Source organism: Vanacampus margaritifer, chromosome 11 (assembly GCF_051991255.1).
Source record: "Vanacampus margaritifer isolate UIUO_Vmar chromosome 11, RoL_Vmar_1.0, whole genome shotgun sequence".
NCBI lineage: Eukaryota > Metazoa > Chordata > Actinopteri > Syngnathiformes > Syngnathidae > Vanacampus > Vanacampus margaritifer.
This window is the reverse complement of record NC_135442.1, coordinates 4,158,949-4,176,357: the sequence shown is the minus strand read 5'-3', so window position 1 is coordinate 4,176,357 and position 17,409 is coordinate 4,158,949. Positions and strand designations below refer to the sequence as shown.

Below are 17,409 nucleotides of genomic sequence, written 5' to 3'. Positions count from 1 at the left end.
GTCACTCTTGTAAGTCAGTGTCCTGTCGCTATCAACTGTGCTAATGGCTAAGCTAATAAAATACAATAAAAAATGGTGTCAAAACTCACCTCACCTTGTGTCCCTGCTTTCTGGCCAGGTGCTGTATTCCGACAGCTTCCGCAAGCATGTCCAAGGCAAGGCCGCCTTCGTTCTGGACACTCCGGAGATGAGACGTGTCAGGGAGACCCAGCGCATCATATCAGGAGTAAGCCGTGTGATTATTCATTTGGTGGTGGGTAAAATATCGCAGCGGTAGAAGTAAGTCTCTTGTGTGCAACTCATAAGTTTCAAGTCTAAACAAGTTTCAAGCGAGTTACGGTGAAACTAAAGAAACCAAGGCACGTCCTCAATAAATTTCAAACTAGTCATTGGTCAAATCGTCTCATGAATACCAAGTCAAAGTCAACAGAAGTATTTCATATGATTTAGCTTTTGAATCTGGCTGGAGTCAAATCAAATCACGTGACTCGAGCCCCCCCCCCCCCCCCCCCCCCCCTACGGTATGCGGGTGAGACACATTTGGCGAACCCTACCTGTGTTTTTAGGTGCGCTACCACGAGGACTTCGAGAAGACCAAGGGCAGCTTCACGCCCACCACCACCGACCTGATAACGGAGCGCGTGAAGAAGAACATGCAGGACTTCAGCGACATCAGCTACCGCGGCATCCAGAGGCGCGTGGTCGAGATGGAAAAAAGACGCGCTGTCGAGCACGACCAAGAGACAACAACCGGTAAAACGGCAAATTACTAGACAAAGACTTACAGAACAGTACTACCTTGATTTATGAGTTTATTTCGGTCTTGATCATCTGATTTGAGTAAATCCCTGATTTGCACCCCCTTTAGATCTGCGAGTGTGGCGTACCAATCCCGGTTCTGTGTTTGACTACGACCCGGCCGAGGACAACATCCAGTCCAGGAGTCTGCATCTGATGTCAGGTACGTTTTGGACTGAAGATCCATTAGATCTTAAAAGTCCAGTGGTTCTCTGGTGAGGATGTCAAAGATATACGGACATTTTTTGTTTAAGTGGAGCCAGAATAAACCAAATAAGGTGTCCAGATAACTGGGGAGGGTTCCTGTTCCTGTTCCAGGCACAGTCCCTCTGAACCAATGGAGTTGGTAGCAGTGTTAATTTTATCAGCCATCTATAAATTTTATCTCGGTTTGAGTCCAATTTCAATCACACTTGTTTGTTTTTATTGTAGTTAGTAAACTTCGTCCCATTTTTTATTTAGTCACCTTCTAGTCGTGTCATGTCTGGGGCTCTGGTTTTGGTTGGGGGTCCCGATTGGTTCCTGAGTGGGGTCCTCCCCTTCCTCGGGTTGACCAATCCGGGCCCTCAGCCACTTGTGCCTGGCCCCAGGTGTGTCTAGTCTCCTCATTAGTGTGGGTGTATTTAGTTCCCGGGTGGTGATCAGTCGGTGTGGGATCATTGCCGCTTGTCACGGTCACCACCGGAGTTCTGGCTGTCATTTTGAGTTTGTATCTTTTCAGTTCGCTGTTTATTTAGCACTAACCAGTACCCCGGTTAGTGTTTTCTGTAAAATAAAGTACGTCAGTCTCGCCCGCACTCTGGCAGTGGTTCTCCTGCCTCCCTGCATTTTGGGTCCTCCACTCCACACACGCCGACAGACACCACACCGCTCCGCGACAGCACCGTAACAAATCGACTATAAGTCGAGCATTTTAGTCTTTATTTTTAGTCAACAAAAACTGACGTTTATTTCAGTCTAGTTTTAGTCCGAACAATCATTTTTACCTTTTTTTTTGTCAGCAGATAATATTGAACATTTCCATCTAATCTAAAACTATTTCACATAATTTTTTTTCCTCATCTTTTTGATTTAATACAACTTCATACACAATTACAATATATCAACAAGTGGCTATTATGACTCCATGCTACAAGCTAGTAAGTGAGCTAGCATTAGTTAGCGGTCAGATTAACATCGTTTGATTGTTAGCCTATAGCTGTTGCATTCATGTTAAATTGCACTTGCTAGCTGCAGATTTTAAAGGGGGTGTCACCATGTGTTAGTGACAGATTAGGAGAGACAGGATTTTACTAAATTATCATTTTCATCTCATCTTTGTTGGTGAACTAAAATGTATTTAGATTTTAGTCCATTCTTTATTAAGTGAGCTAAATTTTCATCTTGTCTTTATTAGTTGACAAAAATGCATACTGATTTAGTCCCAATTATTGTTTATTAATGGGAGTTTTAGTCTGGTCTAGTTTTGGCCCGGTGCAAAATGTGTGTTGTCGAAAATATTTGTATTTAGTTTTCGTTAACAAAATTAACACTAGTTGATAGTAGATCTAAGGATTTACCCTCAAATAATTACCAATAGGAATCTCACTCCACAGCACATTTCCAGAGTCTCTCATTTTGCTGTTCCTCCCTAGTCCAAGCCCAGCGTCGCAGCAAGGAGCACTCCCGCTCCACCAGCGCCCTGAGCGGCGTGGCGGACGAGAAATCCGAGATCTCCCATGACCCCGATCACCACTTGTCCCTCTACAGCAATGGATTTGTCACCACCTCCGGATTTGTCACCTCTTCCATGGGTGAAGCTCAAACGAACGCCGACAACGCCATTAGACTGGCGACTCGTAAGCGTGACTTCCTGTACTGTTTTCTGAGCAGGTTACCAGCACGCTAAGACCGTGGAGCTGCAGCAGAGGTCCTCATCCGTTGCCACCCAGCAGACCACCGTCTCCTCCATCCCCTCGCACCCTTCTACCACCGGGGTACGTAGATATTCATTTTTGTGTCCTCTGAAAGCCCAAATATGGTCCTCACACTTTCAATTGTTTGCAGAAAACGGTGCGCGCCATGTATGACTACCTGGCGGCCGACAGCGACGAGGTTTCCTTCAAGGACAGCGACGTCATCGTCAACGTGCAGTCCATCGACGAGGGCTGGATGTACGGAACTGTGCAGCGCACCGGCAAAACCGGCATGCTGCCCGCCAATTACGTGGAAGCCGTTTAAACGGCAAAAAAAGCGTGTGGAAAAATGTGTGCTAAGTGTTTGTGAGGTTTGTCGCCCGTTTTTGTCAGTTTGTGTTGCTTGAGAAGCCCAAAATCCGATCGGACTCTTTTCCAGATGACCTTGCTTCGCTCTCCCTTACAGCCTGACCCATTACTGTGTATAAATCAAAACCCCCAAAATTCTATATATATCGTCAGTGTTGTATGGAGTGAGTGAAACAATCGGCTAAGACGACCATACGTTCAATGAAATCGCGTATCGAATGATGCCCAACCTCCACGATCAAAGCACTCTTGAGTTGTAAGAGAAAAATCTCCAGTGTTTCCCTCCTTTAAATGAACCCTGACCACTTACTAGCCCACTAACTAGTACACTAGTCGTACTAGTAGAACACTACAAGTACAAGTACTAGTCCAGTGTGTGTTTTGGTTTTTGATGGCAAAGTGTAATCCTTCGCCAGTAGCTAATAAAGCCAACATCCTGCAGTATTCAGCCTGTCTTCTGTTTCCTTTTCATTTAGGAGAATTTCAAGACATTTTTTCTTTTTTTCCCCTGGAGATAAAGTTGGATTGTGAGAATAAAAGTCACATTTTTTTTTTCCTCAACAAAATGTAATATTCCAAGAAAAAAAAAGTTTTTCCTTCCATTGTTTTAACCTCACAAGCCAGATTGATAATTGTGATTCACTCCAGGGAGTTCTTCAATCAATCTGGAACTTCACTCTGCAGATCCGTTTGGAAAAGGAGGGACATCATTCTGTATTATGCTTCGAATCTGATTGGACGACGCGGCATCTTGAGCGCGTTTTGTTTTGACCAATCACGGCAATGGTTGAAAATGTCCTCTTCGGTCTCGTCTTTTCCAGATAAAAATGTACGAAGCGCCGCTCGTTGTTCAACATTCAACAAGGAAATGGAGAGTAATTCTGCGAGAACAGAATTAACTGCAGCGGCCATTGGTCTATTAGCTTTGTTCCCCCCCCCCCCACACCCCCAAGGTTTAATGTTACAAGAGTAATGTTGGCCTTATAGACAAAACAAAAATCTGTTTGGTAAAAAAAAAAAAAAAAAAAATCGTTTTACCCGATTTTTCCCCCAAACATAAACATCAAATTTTCTACTGAAAAAAATTGTATTCTGAAAATGAAGTATTACTTATTTCTCTAGATGTTAATTTGTAATAGTACACATTGTTTTCCCCTCGTAAAAAGTTAAGAATCAACTCATATTTTTCCTCTCAAAAATTGCATTAATTCAAGAATTTGAGATAAAGTCGTATTTTTTTTCCCAAAAAAATCCAAACTTATATTTTGTCAAGTTTTATTCCCCAACAAGGCAAAAATTAAAGACTTGATGTCTGCAGCATACATTTTATTTAAAAAGACAAATCCAGTGTTTTGCTTTCATGATAAAGTTTTTTGCACATTTTGGCTCCAGATTGAAAAAAGCAAGAAGGTGCATGCGCACCAGTTCATTAAACACTAAAGTTAGAAAATATTTGTGTAGAAAAACATCAGAATTGACTCACAGTGAAATTAGAAGGCATGTCCGGTTAGTTGAGCACAGTCTACTAGGACGGACAGGGTACGACAGCTCGCCTTAGCGGTGGGCGTGCTGCAGGGCGAGCAGCGGCGCCCTCTGCTGGTACTGCTTCTCCTTGGCGGCGGCGATGCGACTCGTCAGATCGCAGGCTTTCTCCAGGAAGTTGACCAGCGCCTGTTCAGTCAGCAGAGATGCCACAATCTGGGCCAGGCTGATGGTCCACTCGTCAGGCGGCGCAGATAGGACCTGGTCCCGGTCCGGTCCCGCAGGCCTGGCGGTGGCCTCGCCGATCTGCAGCACCAGGCTGGTGACCTTGGCGATGGCCTGGAAGAGTTCGTTCTCCTCGGGGTCGCCGTGGAACAGGCTGCACAGGGTCTTACAAAACTGGATGAACTCTCGCTGACAAGAAAATTCAAGTCAAGTTTTTAGTCAGATTTTTTCTTGGAAAATGACTGCAATTTCATGATTATTGAGTACACCTGAATATAAAATGAACCCACTTAAACGATTTAGCAACAACAAAGCACATGAAAACCGAAGAAACTTTCTTGGCACCAAAATGTGTCTTTTATAAATTGTAGTTATATCTATTGGTTCTATAGCGAATAATGAAATAATAGACTTTACCTGCTTCATGAGGGGAAGTGGCTGGTGCACATCCTTTTCCTTTGCCACGACTAAATCCCGAAGCATCTGCTTCAGCTGCTCCTGGTAGTCCTTCGCCTCCTCTTTCCCATCAGCCCTTTCTTTAGCAGCCAAAACAAAACCAACTCATTAAGCAAGTGGAAGATCAAATTCATGTGTCTCAATCTTTGTCACCACCTGAGGCCACGCCCACGTAGAGAGGTCTGCCGGATGACAACGGAGGAATCTTCATGCCGGACGATGAAGAAAACGAGCGCTCCTCGCTGTCAGTCAGAGCTGTCCAAGTTGAAAGTGACGTCAGCGGCATCAGAAAGTTGCCGTTAAATTAAACGTTTCGGCCAAGATGCGAGGAAGACTCACCGGGAGGTAAGTGAAGACGGTACAGTAGCTTCACCTTGTCACTCAGCTCACCACAGTACAAATTGTCTGATACAACAAAGAGGAAAAGGGATTAATTTTTTTTTTTTTTAAAGGTATTACAAATACAATTATTTTTCCTAAAATGTTTTTTTCAAGTTTTTTTTTCCTTGAGAAAAATTCTTTTTTCCCCCAATATTTTTTTTTATTTTGCTGAGAAAAAAAATACTATTTTGACAAAAAATGTAAAATAATACAAGAAAAGATGACAAAATGTTAAGATTTAAAAAATGAATAAAGTCAAAATACACAAGAATAAATAAGTGCAATTATATGATATACTATAGTGCATGTATCAAAAGCAAGAAAACAAATGTAATTTTAGTTTAGTCATATTGTGTCAACAAAAATTATCACAAAAAACTTTTTTCAAGAATAAAGTTATAGTTTTTAAAAATAAGAAAAAGTCATAAGTGTTTTAAGGTAAAAGAAAAACCCTCAATATTACAAGAATGAAAAAGGGCATGAAAGGGCATTTTAAAGAATATATATTTTTAAGAAAATAGTACTTCAAGATTATTATTATTTATTTATTTTTTAAATCATACTAGGAGAATAAATATATATTTTTTAATATTAGGACAAAAAGTAATCATTTTGTTGGCAGTCAGATTTTGCTGTAAAGTCCGATTTTTTTTAAGAAAAGTATTTTTTAACACTAGTAATAAGCCTTTTTTTATTTTAGGAAAAAAAGTGTTATAATTTGTAGAAAAGTTTAATTTGTCCAGAAAAAGTCTTACTTTTGTGTGAAAAGTTTTATATTTTTAAAGCAGAATTAAATATGAGATCATGACAATGATCTCATATTTTCTTCAGATAAAGAGAGAAAAAGGTAAATTATGAGAACAAAGTCATTATTCAGAGAATAAGGTTTTTTTTTCCGCAAGATAAACTACTAAGAGAATATGATCAGGAGTATTTTCAACCAAATTTCTCATTTACTTTCTTGGAAGTGTCATGACACTGGATCAGATTGTTTGAAATAAACACTCAAGCAAACGAGTCGTCAGTCACACTCCACCCACCGAGCCAGAGGGCAAAGTCCCTGAAGGAGAGCAGATTGTGTCTGTTGGAGTCCAACAGGGTGAAGGTGCGATGGGCCAGCGTGTCGGCATGGCGCTGGCAGCCACCCGCCGGCCACGGGGCCAGCAGCCCGTACAGACTCTTGAACTGTGGCAGGTCCAGTCGGTACTGGCGCTCCAAATAGGAGACGCCGCGCCGCCATGATGCCGCCTCCGCCGCAGCTACCGCGCTAATGTCGCCCCAGTACAGGCTGATGAAATGTTCCGTCTGCATGGAAATAATATTATCACTGACAAGCTTACAGTATATCAGCAGACAAATTGTTCAAGAATGATACCAGTTTAAATCTTGTAATATTAAGAGCATAACGTTGCAAAATGTTTGGAATTTAATAGAAATAGTAGTTTTTTCTTTCTATTCTAGTTTTTTCCCCTTTAGGTCAATGAGGGAAAATGACCAAGAAAAAAAATACAAATATATATTTTACAAAAACGGAATACGCCATAATATTATGAGAAATGTTATACTCTTAATCGTGTTTTTAAACAAAAAGTCACGACATTGTTATTATTAAGAATAAAGTTATACAAAAAAGTAAGTTGTAATATTACTAATATTAATATGATTAGTAAGTTGTGATATTACAAAACTAGTTTTTGTTTTTAAGGGAATGAAGTGAATAAAAAAATGACAAGAATAGTTCTTTTATTTATTAAAAGTTGCAATTTGACAACAAAAGAATTACATTTTTCATTGTTTTTTGTGTAAATTATTTTTAATTAATGAGAATCTGAAAAGTGGTAAAGAATTTACCTTGAAGAGGTCATAAATGTCAGCCAGGTTTTCAGCAGAGATGGAAACGTCTGGTGTCACCACTCTTAACTACGAAAACACAAACCAATATATAAGCATTGTTGTTAGCATTAGCGTCAGCACAATAATTAGCATCATTTCTCACAGCGTTTTCTTTGGTTGTGTCCTCGTGTGCCTGCAGGACTTGGATTCTGTGTCGACAGCGAAGCCTTTCGATCTTCTTAACAGTCAAGTCTCCGAACCGCTGACCAAGAAAACACATGAAAATACTTATATTTTGAAAAAGCAACAATCCATGCTTTTTTTTTTAAGACAGCCATTGCTCTATTTTGGAAGCTAATGGAGTTTAAAATATGTAGCTATGTTTAGCTAACTATTAGTATTGTTAGTATGGAGGCTAACTAGCATAATTAGCATGAACATTTTTAAGAAGGATTTTCATACATTTTAGTTATCTTATTTTACACAGACTAGGCTTGCCATTTAGCTGACTGTTAGCACTGTTAGCTGAAACGCTAGTTAGCACGATAAAATTAAAAAAAATGTTTTTCAAACCTTATTTAACAGATACCTAAAACATATTTGAAGAATCTGTTTCATGTGGGCTGGGATTCCTGTTTAGTAGATGGTTAGCATCATTAGCGCAGATTTAAACAAGCAGCCATGCTCGCAAAAAAAAAGAAGAAAGAAGTGGAGAGTATACTTTTCTTTTTTTACATAACTTCTGGTTAAAATTATGACAACAAAAATGGATCTGTATTCTAGCTAGTTAGCTCACTAGTTAGCTGCTAGTAACTCACTTCATAGGCATCAGTGATGAGCTGTGTTATGTTAGCTTGGCCCACAGCTGAAGCATCTGCCATGTTGTTGCTGCTGTCATTTGCAGGGGGCTGAGAGAACTCGCCAGCAGATGACTGCTCACTTCCAACATGCTCCAGAAAACTGTAACAGGCCAGTAGGTGGTGTTATTGTACCTGTTGATGCTATGCTAACAAAGCTAACACAAATATGTGTAGTAATATGCCATTGATGTGTTGTTTGTGAATGTGAAGTGTTCCTGTGTTCAAAACTGGACCACTGTCACGGCTTTCTTGCATTCCCACCTCTATTACGACTTTGATACTTCCAAAGCTGACAAATTTATGTATCGTTGTCATCATTCCTGCGGTTTTAACCACAAACAAGTAGGCATCAATCTTTGGAAATACCTAGCGAGGACCATAAGTGCCTGTCCGTCATCCACACGGGTGCAGAGGCTAGCAGCGTTGGCCTCCAGCACAGCCAGAGCCAGCTGGAAGATGGCCTTGATGCCGTGGAAGAAGAACCAGTCCACCACGCACACGGCGCTGTGGAAGGGCAGCACGCTGACGAAGATGGTAAGGAACCAGGAGAGCGACACAGACGACAACGTGGAAAGGTCCGGAAAATGATCGGCCAGATCAGGGAGACGCTCACTGATCAGCTGCTCGAACACCGACTGGTCCACTTGGGCACCTGCACCAGAAATGCAGTTGTTTTATGATGTTAATGCTAATTTTAGCATGTTAGCATTTAATCAATTCTTATTAGAAATCAAATAAAAATGAGCACTTTAAGCACACTAATTCAAATGCTAATGCAAACGCTAATATGAAAGCCGCTTACCGATTACCCGCCTGTTGAAGTAGTCAGGTAGCATCCGCTCACAGATGGCCACCAGCAGCCAGAAAGCTTCTTCTTCTTTGGCGTACAGCAGCAGCACGGATGCCAGTATGTTCATCGACTAGCATCACAAAGCTAAGTGTTAGCACAGCTGCTGCTGACATGTTAGCATTTCAACAATTATCGAAATATGTGAAATCCTCAACAATTTGACTGGGCACCTCATTATTTTCCGTTTACTATATGGCTATGTTTTAGCATAGCAAATGTTAGCATAGGCTAGCAACTTTTAGTAAGTATCCTTTCTCCTCACCCATCTGCCTCAGGTGATTTTGCTAAACGTTAGCTACCAACTGCTAGCACATGAAAACATACCAACTGATAGTATGTTAGCATTTCTCCCAACTCATTTTTATTTATCAGTCAAACTAGTATGCAACTACAAATAAAAGTAAAATCTTTATTTAATGTGCCTTTCCGTCTTTTGCACTCATGTTGCTAACTTATGTTGCTATAAGTTATTGCACCATCCGTTAGCATGCAGCACGCTATTCTCATTCAAAATAGCACCAAACTCTTAGTCAAGATGTGTAACCATTGCCAATCTGTTTTTACGCCTTTTCTACTCAAGTTGCCATGATAGGATGTTAGCATTTAACCACTTTTAAGATGAAAGAAATGATCACGATTGCCAGTCATACCTGACAGTATCCAATCTTGGGGTTGCGGTGGGCATAGGCGGTGAGCACACGCCGGAGCGCGGCGATGCCGGTGGGGTTCTGAAAGGCAGGATGGTCTGGTAGGGATCGGTGGAGGTCCCGCTCGATCTCGTCTGTGGTCAGGCTGCTCTGACCCATGGACGTCTGCACCAGGCCAGCGTAGTAGCCCGGGTGCGAGTCCAGATCGGGGGACGCGTCTGCAGGGTAAAAAAGGTGTTGCTATTTTAGTATTAGAAATAGTAAGCAATTGCAAAGCAAGATGTGAAGTCTTCACAAATCGACCAGGTTGTTTTCTTGCCATGTGTCCGTTCGGTATCAACGGTTAGCACGTGTTCGCATTGAACCGTTAGCATGTTAGCATTTCAACCACTTTACTAAATAGCATGCTACAGGTCAAGATGTGAAATCCTCACTAATCTGCTTTGGCACTTCCACTTCCTGGGTTGCTATGTTGCTAAACAGTTTGTTAGCATGGCAAATGTTTTAGCATCTAATGACATAGTTGTCAGCCATTTTATGTAGCTGGGTTTGTCCTTCCCACCTGAGAGCGTCATCCACATCTCGCCCCGTAGGGACTCGGGTATCCCCATAGCAATCAGTCGTTGGACCTTGTCCGTGCGAAACATGTGGACGCCACGGCCAAACTCAGCAAAGTGTTCCTCCCACATCTTTTCTTTCAGCGCCTCCATATTCTGAACAAGACAACGACATGGTGTAATATCTCAATATTTTGCCAACATATCCAATATTATGATATACAGAGATTGCATGATTGTGTGACAGTCTATGTATTGGAGGAAAATCATCCGTGATACACTAGAGTCAATCACAGTGGAGTAACTAACAATATGATAACGTGATATTTTGCGTTATTAACAGTATCATGATAACTGACATACATCAACTACGGCATAGCAATTAAACCGTATCAATACCCCTGCTTCAGCTTACCTTGTTGTTACTTCCCGTGGTGTTGTGATGAAAGGCTGTCATGAGAGCTTCACTATTGACTGTGTTACGAAGCACCTGCTCCTCCATCTCCTCTTCATCCGAGCACGCCGTGTCGTAGTAGAAGGTGTAGTAAGGGTTGGGGCAGCTCTGATGCAGGGATAACAACAAAAAAACAACATGAGCATTCCAGTTCCAGACACACTAGCAAAGACCACGGATGGGCAAAGTTCCTTCAGGCCTAGCAAGTATTTACATGGTAAATTGTTCATGGTCAAAAGCCCTGACATCATTGTTGCATTCATTTAACCATTAGGTAGAGTCCAAAGTTTTGACTGTTTCTGTTTGTAAAAAAAAAAAAAAAAAATTCAATTGTGTGATTGGCTGGAGGGGTCAACATTGCCGTTTTGCCCAGAAACGTCCCTCTTATGGCAAAACACAACAAAATGTCAAAATACAGGCTGGAGGGGGTGGTGGTTGATGACAAAATCACCACCTCACATTAACAGACGCCCAGAGGTGTTGCTTGAGAAGGATCTCATGTGTATTTATCCAGTGTTTATTTAGTGTTTATTTTTGAATGAATTAAAATTGTATTTATTATATTTTTGTATTCATTTTGTTCGATAATTGGTAATCAACTAGAATCACACTAATTATGAAGTTTAAAAATTTGAAAAGTTATTTTATTATTAAATTAAACACATTTTGACATTTAATTTATCCAACATGATAGTCAGTTAATTATTACTCTAATGCATTAAAAATATAGGATTTTGCATAAATATTTAACGTTTCTGCATTTCATGAAGTCAATGGTTAATCAATTGTAACCACATTAATTTAAAGCTATTTTAAAAACCGACAATAATTTTAATGATTAAAATGCCTTTTTACACATTTTATGTCTTTCATTTGTGTATTTATTTAATGAAATGGTAACAATTTGTAGTTGTATTAACATTTAAAAAAACAAGAATGATTATTTGAATATTAAAATAAACTTTAAATATCAATTGGTCTATTGTAATAATACTATTCATTCATCATTTATTATTAAACTTTCCCATATATTAGACGTCTTATTCAAATTTTATTTGTTATTAATTATCTCATATACTAACTGGTTGATTGATTTCAAATAATGCAATAAAAAAAACAATTTCACATATGAATCTACAAATTTTGTATTTATTGGATTGTAAAACAAAACAAAAAAACAATGACTTAGCGTACCGCGGTCCTCTTGGCATGTCGGCTGGTTCGAAAGGCCGACTGCTTGAGGTGCAGCGAGCGCAGCCTGCAGTTGAGACTCTCCACCAGGTCGTCACGCTCTTGCAGCTCGATGAGCTGGAAGGCCTTCTTGGAGCGCACGCTCACGATCACCGGGTTAGGTAGCGTGCACGTGCTCTCCGCTTTCTCCACAGACACCACCTGGTAGCACGTTAGCATTTCAGCACGTTTCGTTTGAAATCATTAGCATCATCCACTGCTATCCTATTAGCATTTGATCAATATCATTTGACAAAGGGCAAGAACAAATTGTCACCTCTGAGAGGGGAATGAGGAGGATGCATTGTCCCTCTTCTCGGCTTGAGAAGCCCAAGTAGTTGTCTGTGGTGTAAAGCGTGCCGGCCGTGTGGCAGCGGGCGTGCGGCGTCCACACGGAGCACGACACCACTTCGTGGAGCCTCTCGCTGCGAGGAAAGCGGAACAGGGCCAGAACGTACTCTCGCAACGCCTGCTCCTCCAAAACCCTGAACAGAAGATCACATTTGGCTGAATTAAAGTCTCAAGAAGCCATGTCTGGAAAGTAACCATTTAAAGTGGAAGTTAACCTTAAACATGTGATCCTTCAGAAATGCTACATCTAGACTTTTTTTTTTGACTGACTACTATGAAATTTGAAGCATGTACACTGGACAGATGGACAACAGTAAATGGCAAAGTCTGACCTCTTGGTGATCCGAGCCGGCTGCTGCAGCACTCGGTCCAGCTCCAGACCTTCGCTATCCAGCAATCGGCGCAGGGCGATGTCGGCCAACTGCCCCACGACTCCGAAAGCCTCATCCAGGTTGAGGAACATGGAGAAGTCCCGCTGCCGCTGCCTGGTGCTCACCCGGATGGCCTCGGTCATGAATCCGCCGGAGACCCGCTCCAGCCGAATCACCTCCGCCCAGGGAATCACAAATTTGACTGTGAAAATAATAAATAATAAATAAACATTTTCTTGATTAACAGAATAATGCATTCAAATTCAAAATGTTTATTTATAATTTTAAAAAATTACCTTTTAAGAAAATTTTGTTTAAAAAAAATCAGATATGTGCTGTATGTAAAATATGTAAAATTGTTTATCTTTATAATTTATTTATACTTAATCATTTATGTTAAAAAAATCTGTTTGTAAAATATGCAAAGCTGTTTATTTGGTTATGCATCATTGATTTAAGTATATTTAATAAATAAAACTGTTTTAAAAAATTGGTACAATGTGTCAAATGTGTTTAAATTATAAATATTTATAATTAATTTCATTACAATTAATCAACCAAACATTTTTCTTAAAAGTAGTTCAAATGTGCCGAATTAAAATAATTATCATTATGAGTGTTATGTCTAATTAACTTAAATAGAATTATTAAATTATTGAATCAACTTTGAAAATGTCCAAATGGGCTAAAAAAATTATGTATTCTATTCTCACTATTAATGTTATTTTAATAACGTTTATTTAAAACTACAATTAACTAATCAATTAGTTAAAAACATATAAAATTCTTATTTAAGACTATAAATTATAATTATAAAATAAATAAAATATTTCAAATGTGTTGAAATAAAATTCTCGTTATTAATGTTACTGTATTTACAATTAATCGATCAATTACTTCACAAAATAAAAATGGTTAAAAGTAGCTAAAATGTATCGAATGTGTTAAAATAAATAGCAAAAAAAATTCTGTGCAATAAATCAATCAACCAATTGTTTAGAAAAATAAATTAATATGATGGATGGAAAAATATGTTCATGTAAAATAATGAATGTTATTTAGTGCAATTGAGTAACCAACTTTAAAGAAAGAAAGAAAAAATAAAGCAAATCCAAATGTTTGATTCGACACAACATTTATTTTTATTATCTACAATAATTTGATGAGCTGAACGAACACTACGCACCTTCCTTCCCCAGCAGAAACGAGTAGAAGGCCATGTGATTGATGCTGAGGTAGAGCAGACCCTGGCGCGGCACCTTCCCCTTCCACGTGCAGCACGAGTAGAAGGTGACCAGCTTCTCCGACGACGGCAGCCCGAAGTGGCGCTCGAACTTCAGCAGAGCTTCGCGAAACTTCTCCGGGTCGTCCTCTTGGGCAGCCTGACGACCGCGTGACTCCTCCGCGATCAGGCCCTGACACGCATCATTAACCATCACATGACGGTAGTTGTATGACACCAAGCGTGCCGTGATTTTTTTTCTTCTTCTTTTGACTGTGTGGATTATTTTTAGTTGTCCCGTGTCTCCCACCTTGACTTTTCCTCTGACGAAGCTGGCCATGTCCTCTTTGTTCTCAAAGATGGACAAAGAGTGCAGCAAGTTGTGTGCCAGCCAATCCCAGTGCTTGTTCACTTCCTCCATGGCGGCCCCTGGGCGGATGGGGAGGGGGTGGGGGGGGCGACCCGGTGGGACGGACAGCAATGAAAATAGAAAACAAACACTCACAAACAAATAATAGAGACGTTTTTTGTGGACGTACCACTGGCGATGATCCAACTAATCTGCGAGCCTGGGATCTGGAGGAGGATTCGGAAGGGCGTCACCCTGGCATTGGAGTCCAGCACCGTGTCTAGCGCCCCCACCAGGAGGCCTGCAGACACACACACCGCAAAGGTTGTTTTTTTTGTGGTAACTTTTTGTTTTGGTTAACTTCTTAACACTTGACTGGAGACTTTTTAAGCAGGCAGTTTTTTTCCCCCTGTCTCACATGGTGAAAAATGTCTTCTTATCTTTTCATTTTTTACCGTCCAAGTTGAGCCGCTTGAAGGTGTGCCTCCGTAGCCTGGCAACGCGCACAAAGGCCTCTGAGGGTAGTGGAACATACCGGAATGTTCTCCCTTCCCTGGCCACCCATCAAGTGTGAAAGTAAACAACCAAGAAAATCTTCCGTGGCCGGCCCCTTCCCAAAATGCGTCTTTGAGTGAGCTCTTCTGAATTGTGATGTCAAAATTGAGCCAATATACATAAGCCCGCCCCTAAACTGTGTTTCTCCGTCAATGACTTGACAGCTGTAGGCTGAGTGAAGATCCACCATTTTCAAGCAACATTTTGAGTCTTTTTAACTACAGCTGGTGGCTACCGATAACAGGTACTGGAATTGGGCCGATACCGGCCTTATTTCAAGGTATTGGGTGGTCAGAGGCTGTCGATACCAGCCACCAATATTTAAGGCAAAAAAAAAAAAACTGACATTAAATTTCCTCATCAGTAGTTGAAAGTTTTTCTTCACATTTTTTGTCACTGTGTTAAATGAAATTTTGAAATTTTGTGTATCAAAAGTAGCTGTGGTATCTGTACTTGGTATCGGTCCGTACTCAAGAGCACTCATACTTGTATTGGTCAGATTTCACTGTGAGAAACACTATCATGTCAAAAGGTAAGCAGAGCTGAAGCGTGAGCAAAGATTGGACCGCCCTCTCACAACAAGCTTATTTTACTTCCTAGAAGTATTTTGATCAAATAATGTTAGAGGTACGCAATAAGAGAACCCTGGGAAGATTTTTAAAATATGTCTCCCTTAATATACAAAATACACTTATTTTTTTAAATGAATAAAGTGTCAGAGATGGGACTTGAATTTTCAGCCTTTCATTAAAGCAAGGTTGAGCTCTTAAATTGTGTTTTTTTTTCAAACACGCCATTCTCGTGTCATATGCGAAGGCTTGCTTTCACAGAGGAAATAAATGAAGCTCACGTGCTGCTCAATGTGATCTTTTGACAACTGTTAAGTTCACTTTCCCCTTTTTCATCTGATGTAGCAAAGAGTGGACAACAAAAAGCAGTTGTTGAAACAAGCAAAGAAGAGAACAATCACATTCTTGCCTGTTAGCTATATTAGCTCATATCTCAGGCTGTCTTAAGTGTTGATTGACGAAAATTACATTTTATTATTATTACATTATTATTATTATTATGACATAACGTTAATTACAGCACAATTTACACACCAAAATGAGCCTGTTTTGACAGGAGGTGGTCCTATCTCATGCAAATATACTACTGGTCACCTACTACTGTTGGTAACGGTTCGACCCCAGATTATTTATGTTATGTACTATATGAGCAACAAGTTAAGTTTTGTCACAGTAGCTACTAGCTACAATAAATAACTGGACAATTCTAGAGCTACTTTTCTTGGAAATCACTTACTATTCCCTTAACGCAGTTGTTCATGTTTTTGTATTATTTGAGGAACAATTTACTTTTTTTCGTCACCGTGGTGACAGCAAACTCCCCTGAGCATTCAGGAGTTAACATTAATTTTTACCTAGCATTTGTTTACTAACTTTTAAATCACACACTGTGCCTTTAACAGGGCACGCAAAAACAAACACAACGTGTACAAGTGGTTAATTATTGTCTGAAAAGAGACACAAAATCCACAATCAGGCAATAATTAGCAGAAGCATCCGTCACTTATGCGACAAGTTGGCAACCTTTTAAAGGGAGCTTGGATATTACAAGATGCATTTAAATTGAATTAAAAGTCGACTTTCTCGTTTTGTTTGGGGGATTTTCAAGTGCACGATTTTTGTTTTCAAGAGTGTGACCTGACGACCCAAACATCCACTTCCCATCCTCACGCCCTCCATGCCCGTCCAGGTGCACCGTGTCTCGGGTTCTACCGACCGCTGATCCTCCCGGCGGGCTCCCCGCGGCCTCTCCTCCTCTGCAGCAGAAAGAAGTCGTTGCTCCGCTCGGTGATCCACAGCTTCAGCGCGTTCTTCAGCGCCACTTCCTCCGGGTTCAGCCACATTTCTCAGCTGGGTGGGACCATCGGAGGAGGGGGGGACTGGCCCTCCGCCGCCGCCTGGGAAGTCCACCCCGCCGGTCTACAGCGGCGCGTAAGCGACTTGCAGCATTGTTCGCTACGCGGGGTTCGAACTTCGAACACTGTTTGACGTCCGGCTCGCTGAAGTCGAGATTCAACAGCTGGACACGCCGATCCAAGATTGATTCTTCTGCTCACGGGAGAGATGTGTCACTCTGTTGTTTTCATCTAAAAGCGCTCCGTGTGAATTAATGGCGTAATTTAAATCGTCCCCCTATCTTTGAGTTTATTTCACTTACATTTTTACTCAGTAGTAATGTCAGGGAATGATTACTGACAAAAGTAGCTAACCGAAAGGGTATGAGGGTGAGTACTTGTACTTTCCTTACTTCCCTATTTCAGGCGCTGTACTTCCTGAAAAGGATACTCACTCTTATCTGATTGGATCTTCGCGCGTCACATGTCCAGGTGCTCACGCTCAAGTCCAAAAGATTCACTTCTTAAAAACACACACACACAAAAAACTATGTGAAATATCCACATCCAATGGGGGTAAATGTGATTTATTTTTATGCAATGAAACAAAAAACAAAACGA

General features: G+C 40.7%; 2 protein-coding genes across 11 annotated transcripts in view; one reads left to right on the top strand and one right to left on the bottom strand.

The window, feature by feature from the left end:
- neb (nebulin) overlaps positions 1-3,506 on the top strand; it is a 63,844-nt gene extending 60,338 nt beyond the window's left edge. For all 10 annotated transcript variants that reach the window (XM_077580738.1, XM_077580732.1, XM_077580730.1 and 7 more), the window contains 6 exons: positions 119-226; positions 567-753; positions 869-961; positions 2,433-2,591; positions 2,671-2,774; positions 2,845-3,506. In XM_077580738.1, coding sequence (XP_077436864.1) covers positions 119-226; positions 567-753; positions 869-961; positions 2,433-2,591; positions 2,671-2,774; positions 2,845-3,018 — 825 coding nt within the window. In that variant the 3' untranslated portion in view covers positions 3,019-3,506. The remainder of the gene's footprint in view (positions 1-118; positions 227-566; positions 754-868; positions 962-2,432; positions 2,592-2,670; positions 2,775-2,844) is intronic.
- Positions 3,507-4,373: 867 nt separating this feature from the next.
- On the bottom strand, positions 4,374-17,216 carry tbc1d8 (TBC1 domain family member 8). Its single transcript, XM_077579825.1, has 20 exons — positions 16,671-17,216; positions 14,521-14,631; positions 14,292-14,410; positions 13,946-14,174; positions 12,721-12,961; positions 12,315-12,522; positions 12,002-12,199; positions 10,769-10,915; positions 10,359-10,509; positions 9,800-10,014; positions 9,102-9,219; positions 8,666-8,951; positions 8,258-8,399; positions 7,603-7,701; positions 7,458-7,526; positions 6,647-6,911; positions 5,565-5,630; positions 5,382-5,480; positions 5,187-5,305; positions 4,374-4,958 (listed from the first exon to the last, which is right to left on the bottom strand). Exons 1-20 carry the CDS (start codon positions 16,795-16,797, stop codon positions 4,617-4,619), a joined length of 3,351 nt encoding a protein of 1,116 aa, XP_077435951.1. The 5' UTR covers positions 16,798-17,216; the 3' UTR covers positions 4,374-4,616.
- Between the last annotated feature and the right edge of the window lie 193 nt (positions 17,217-17,409).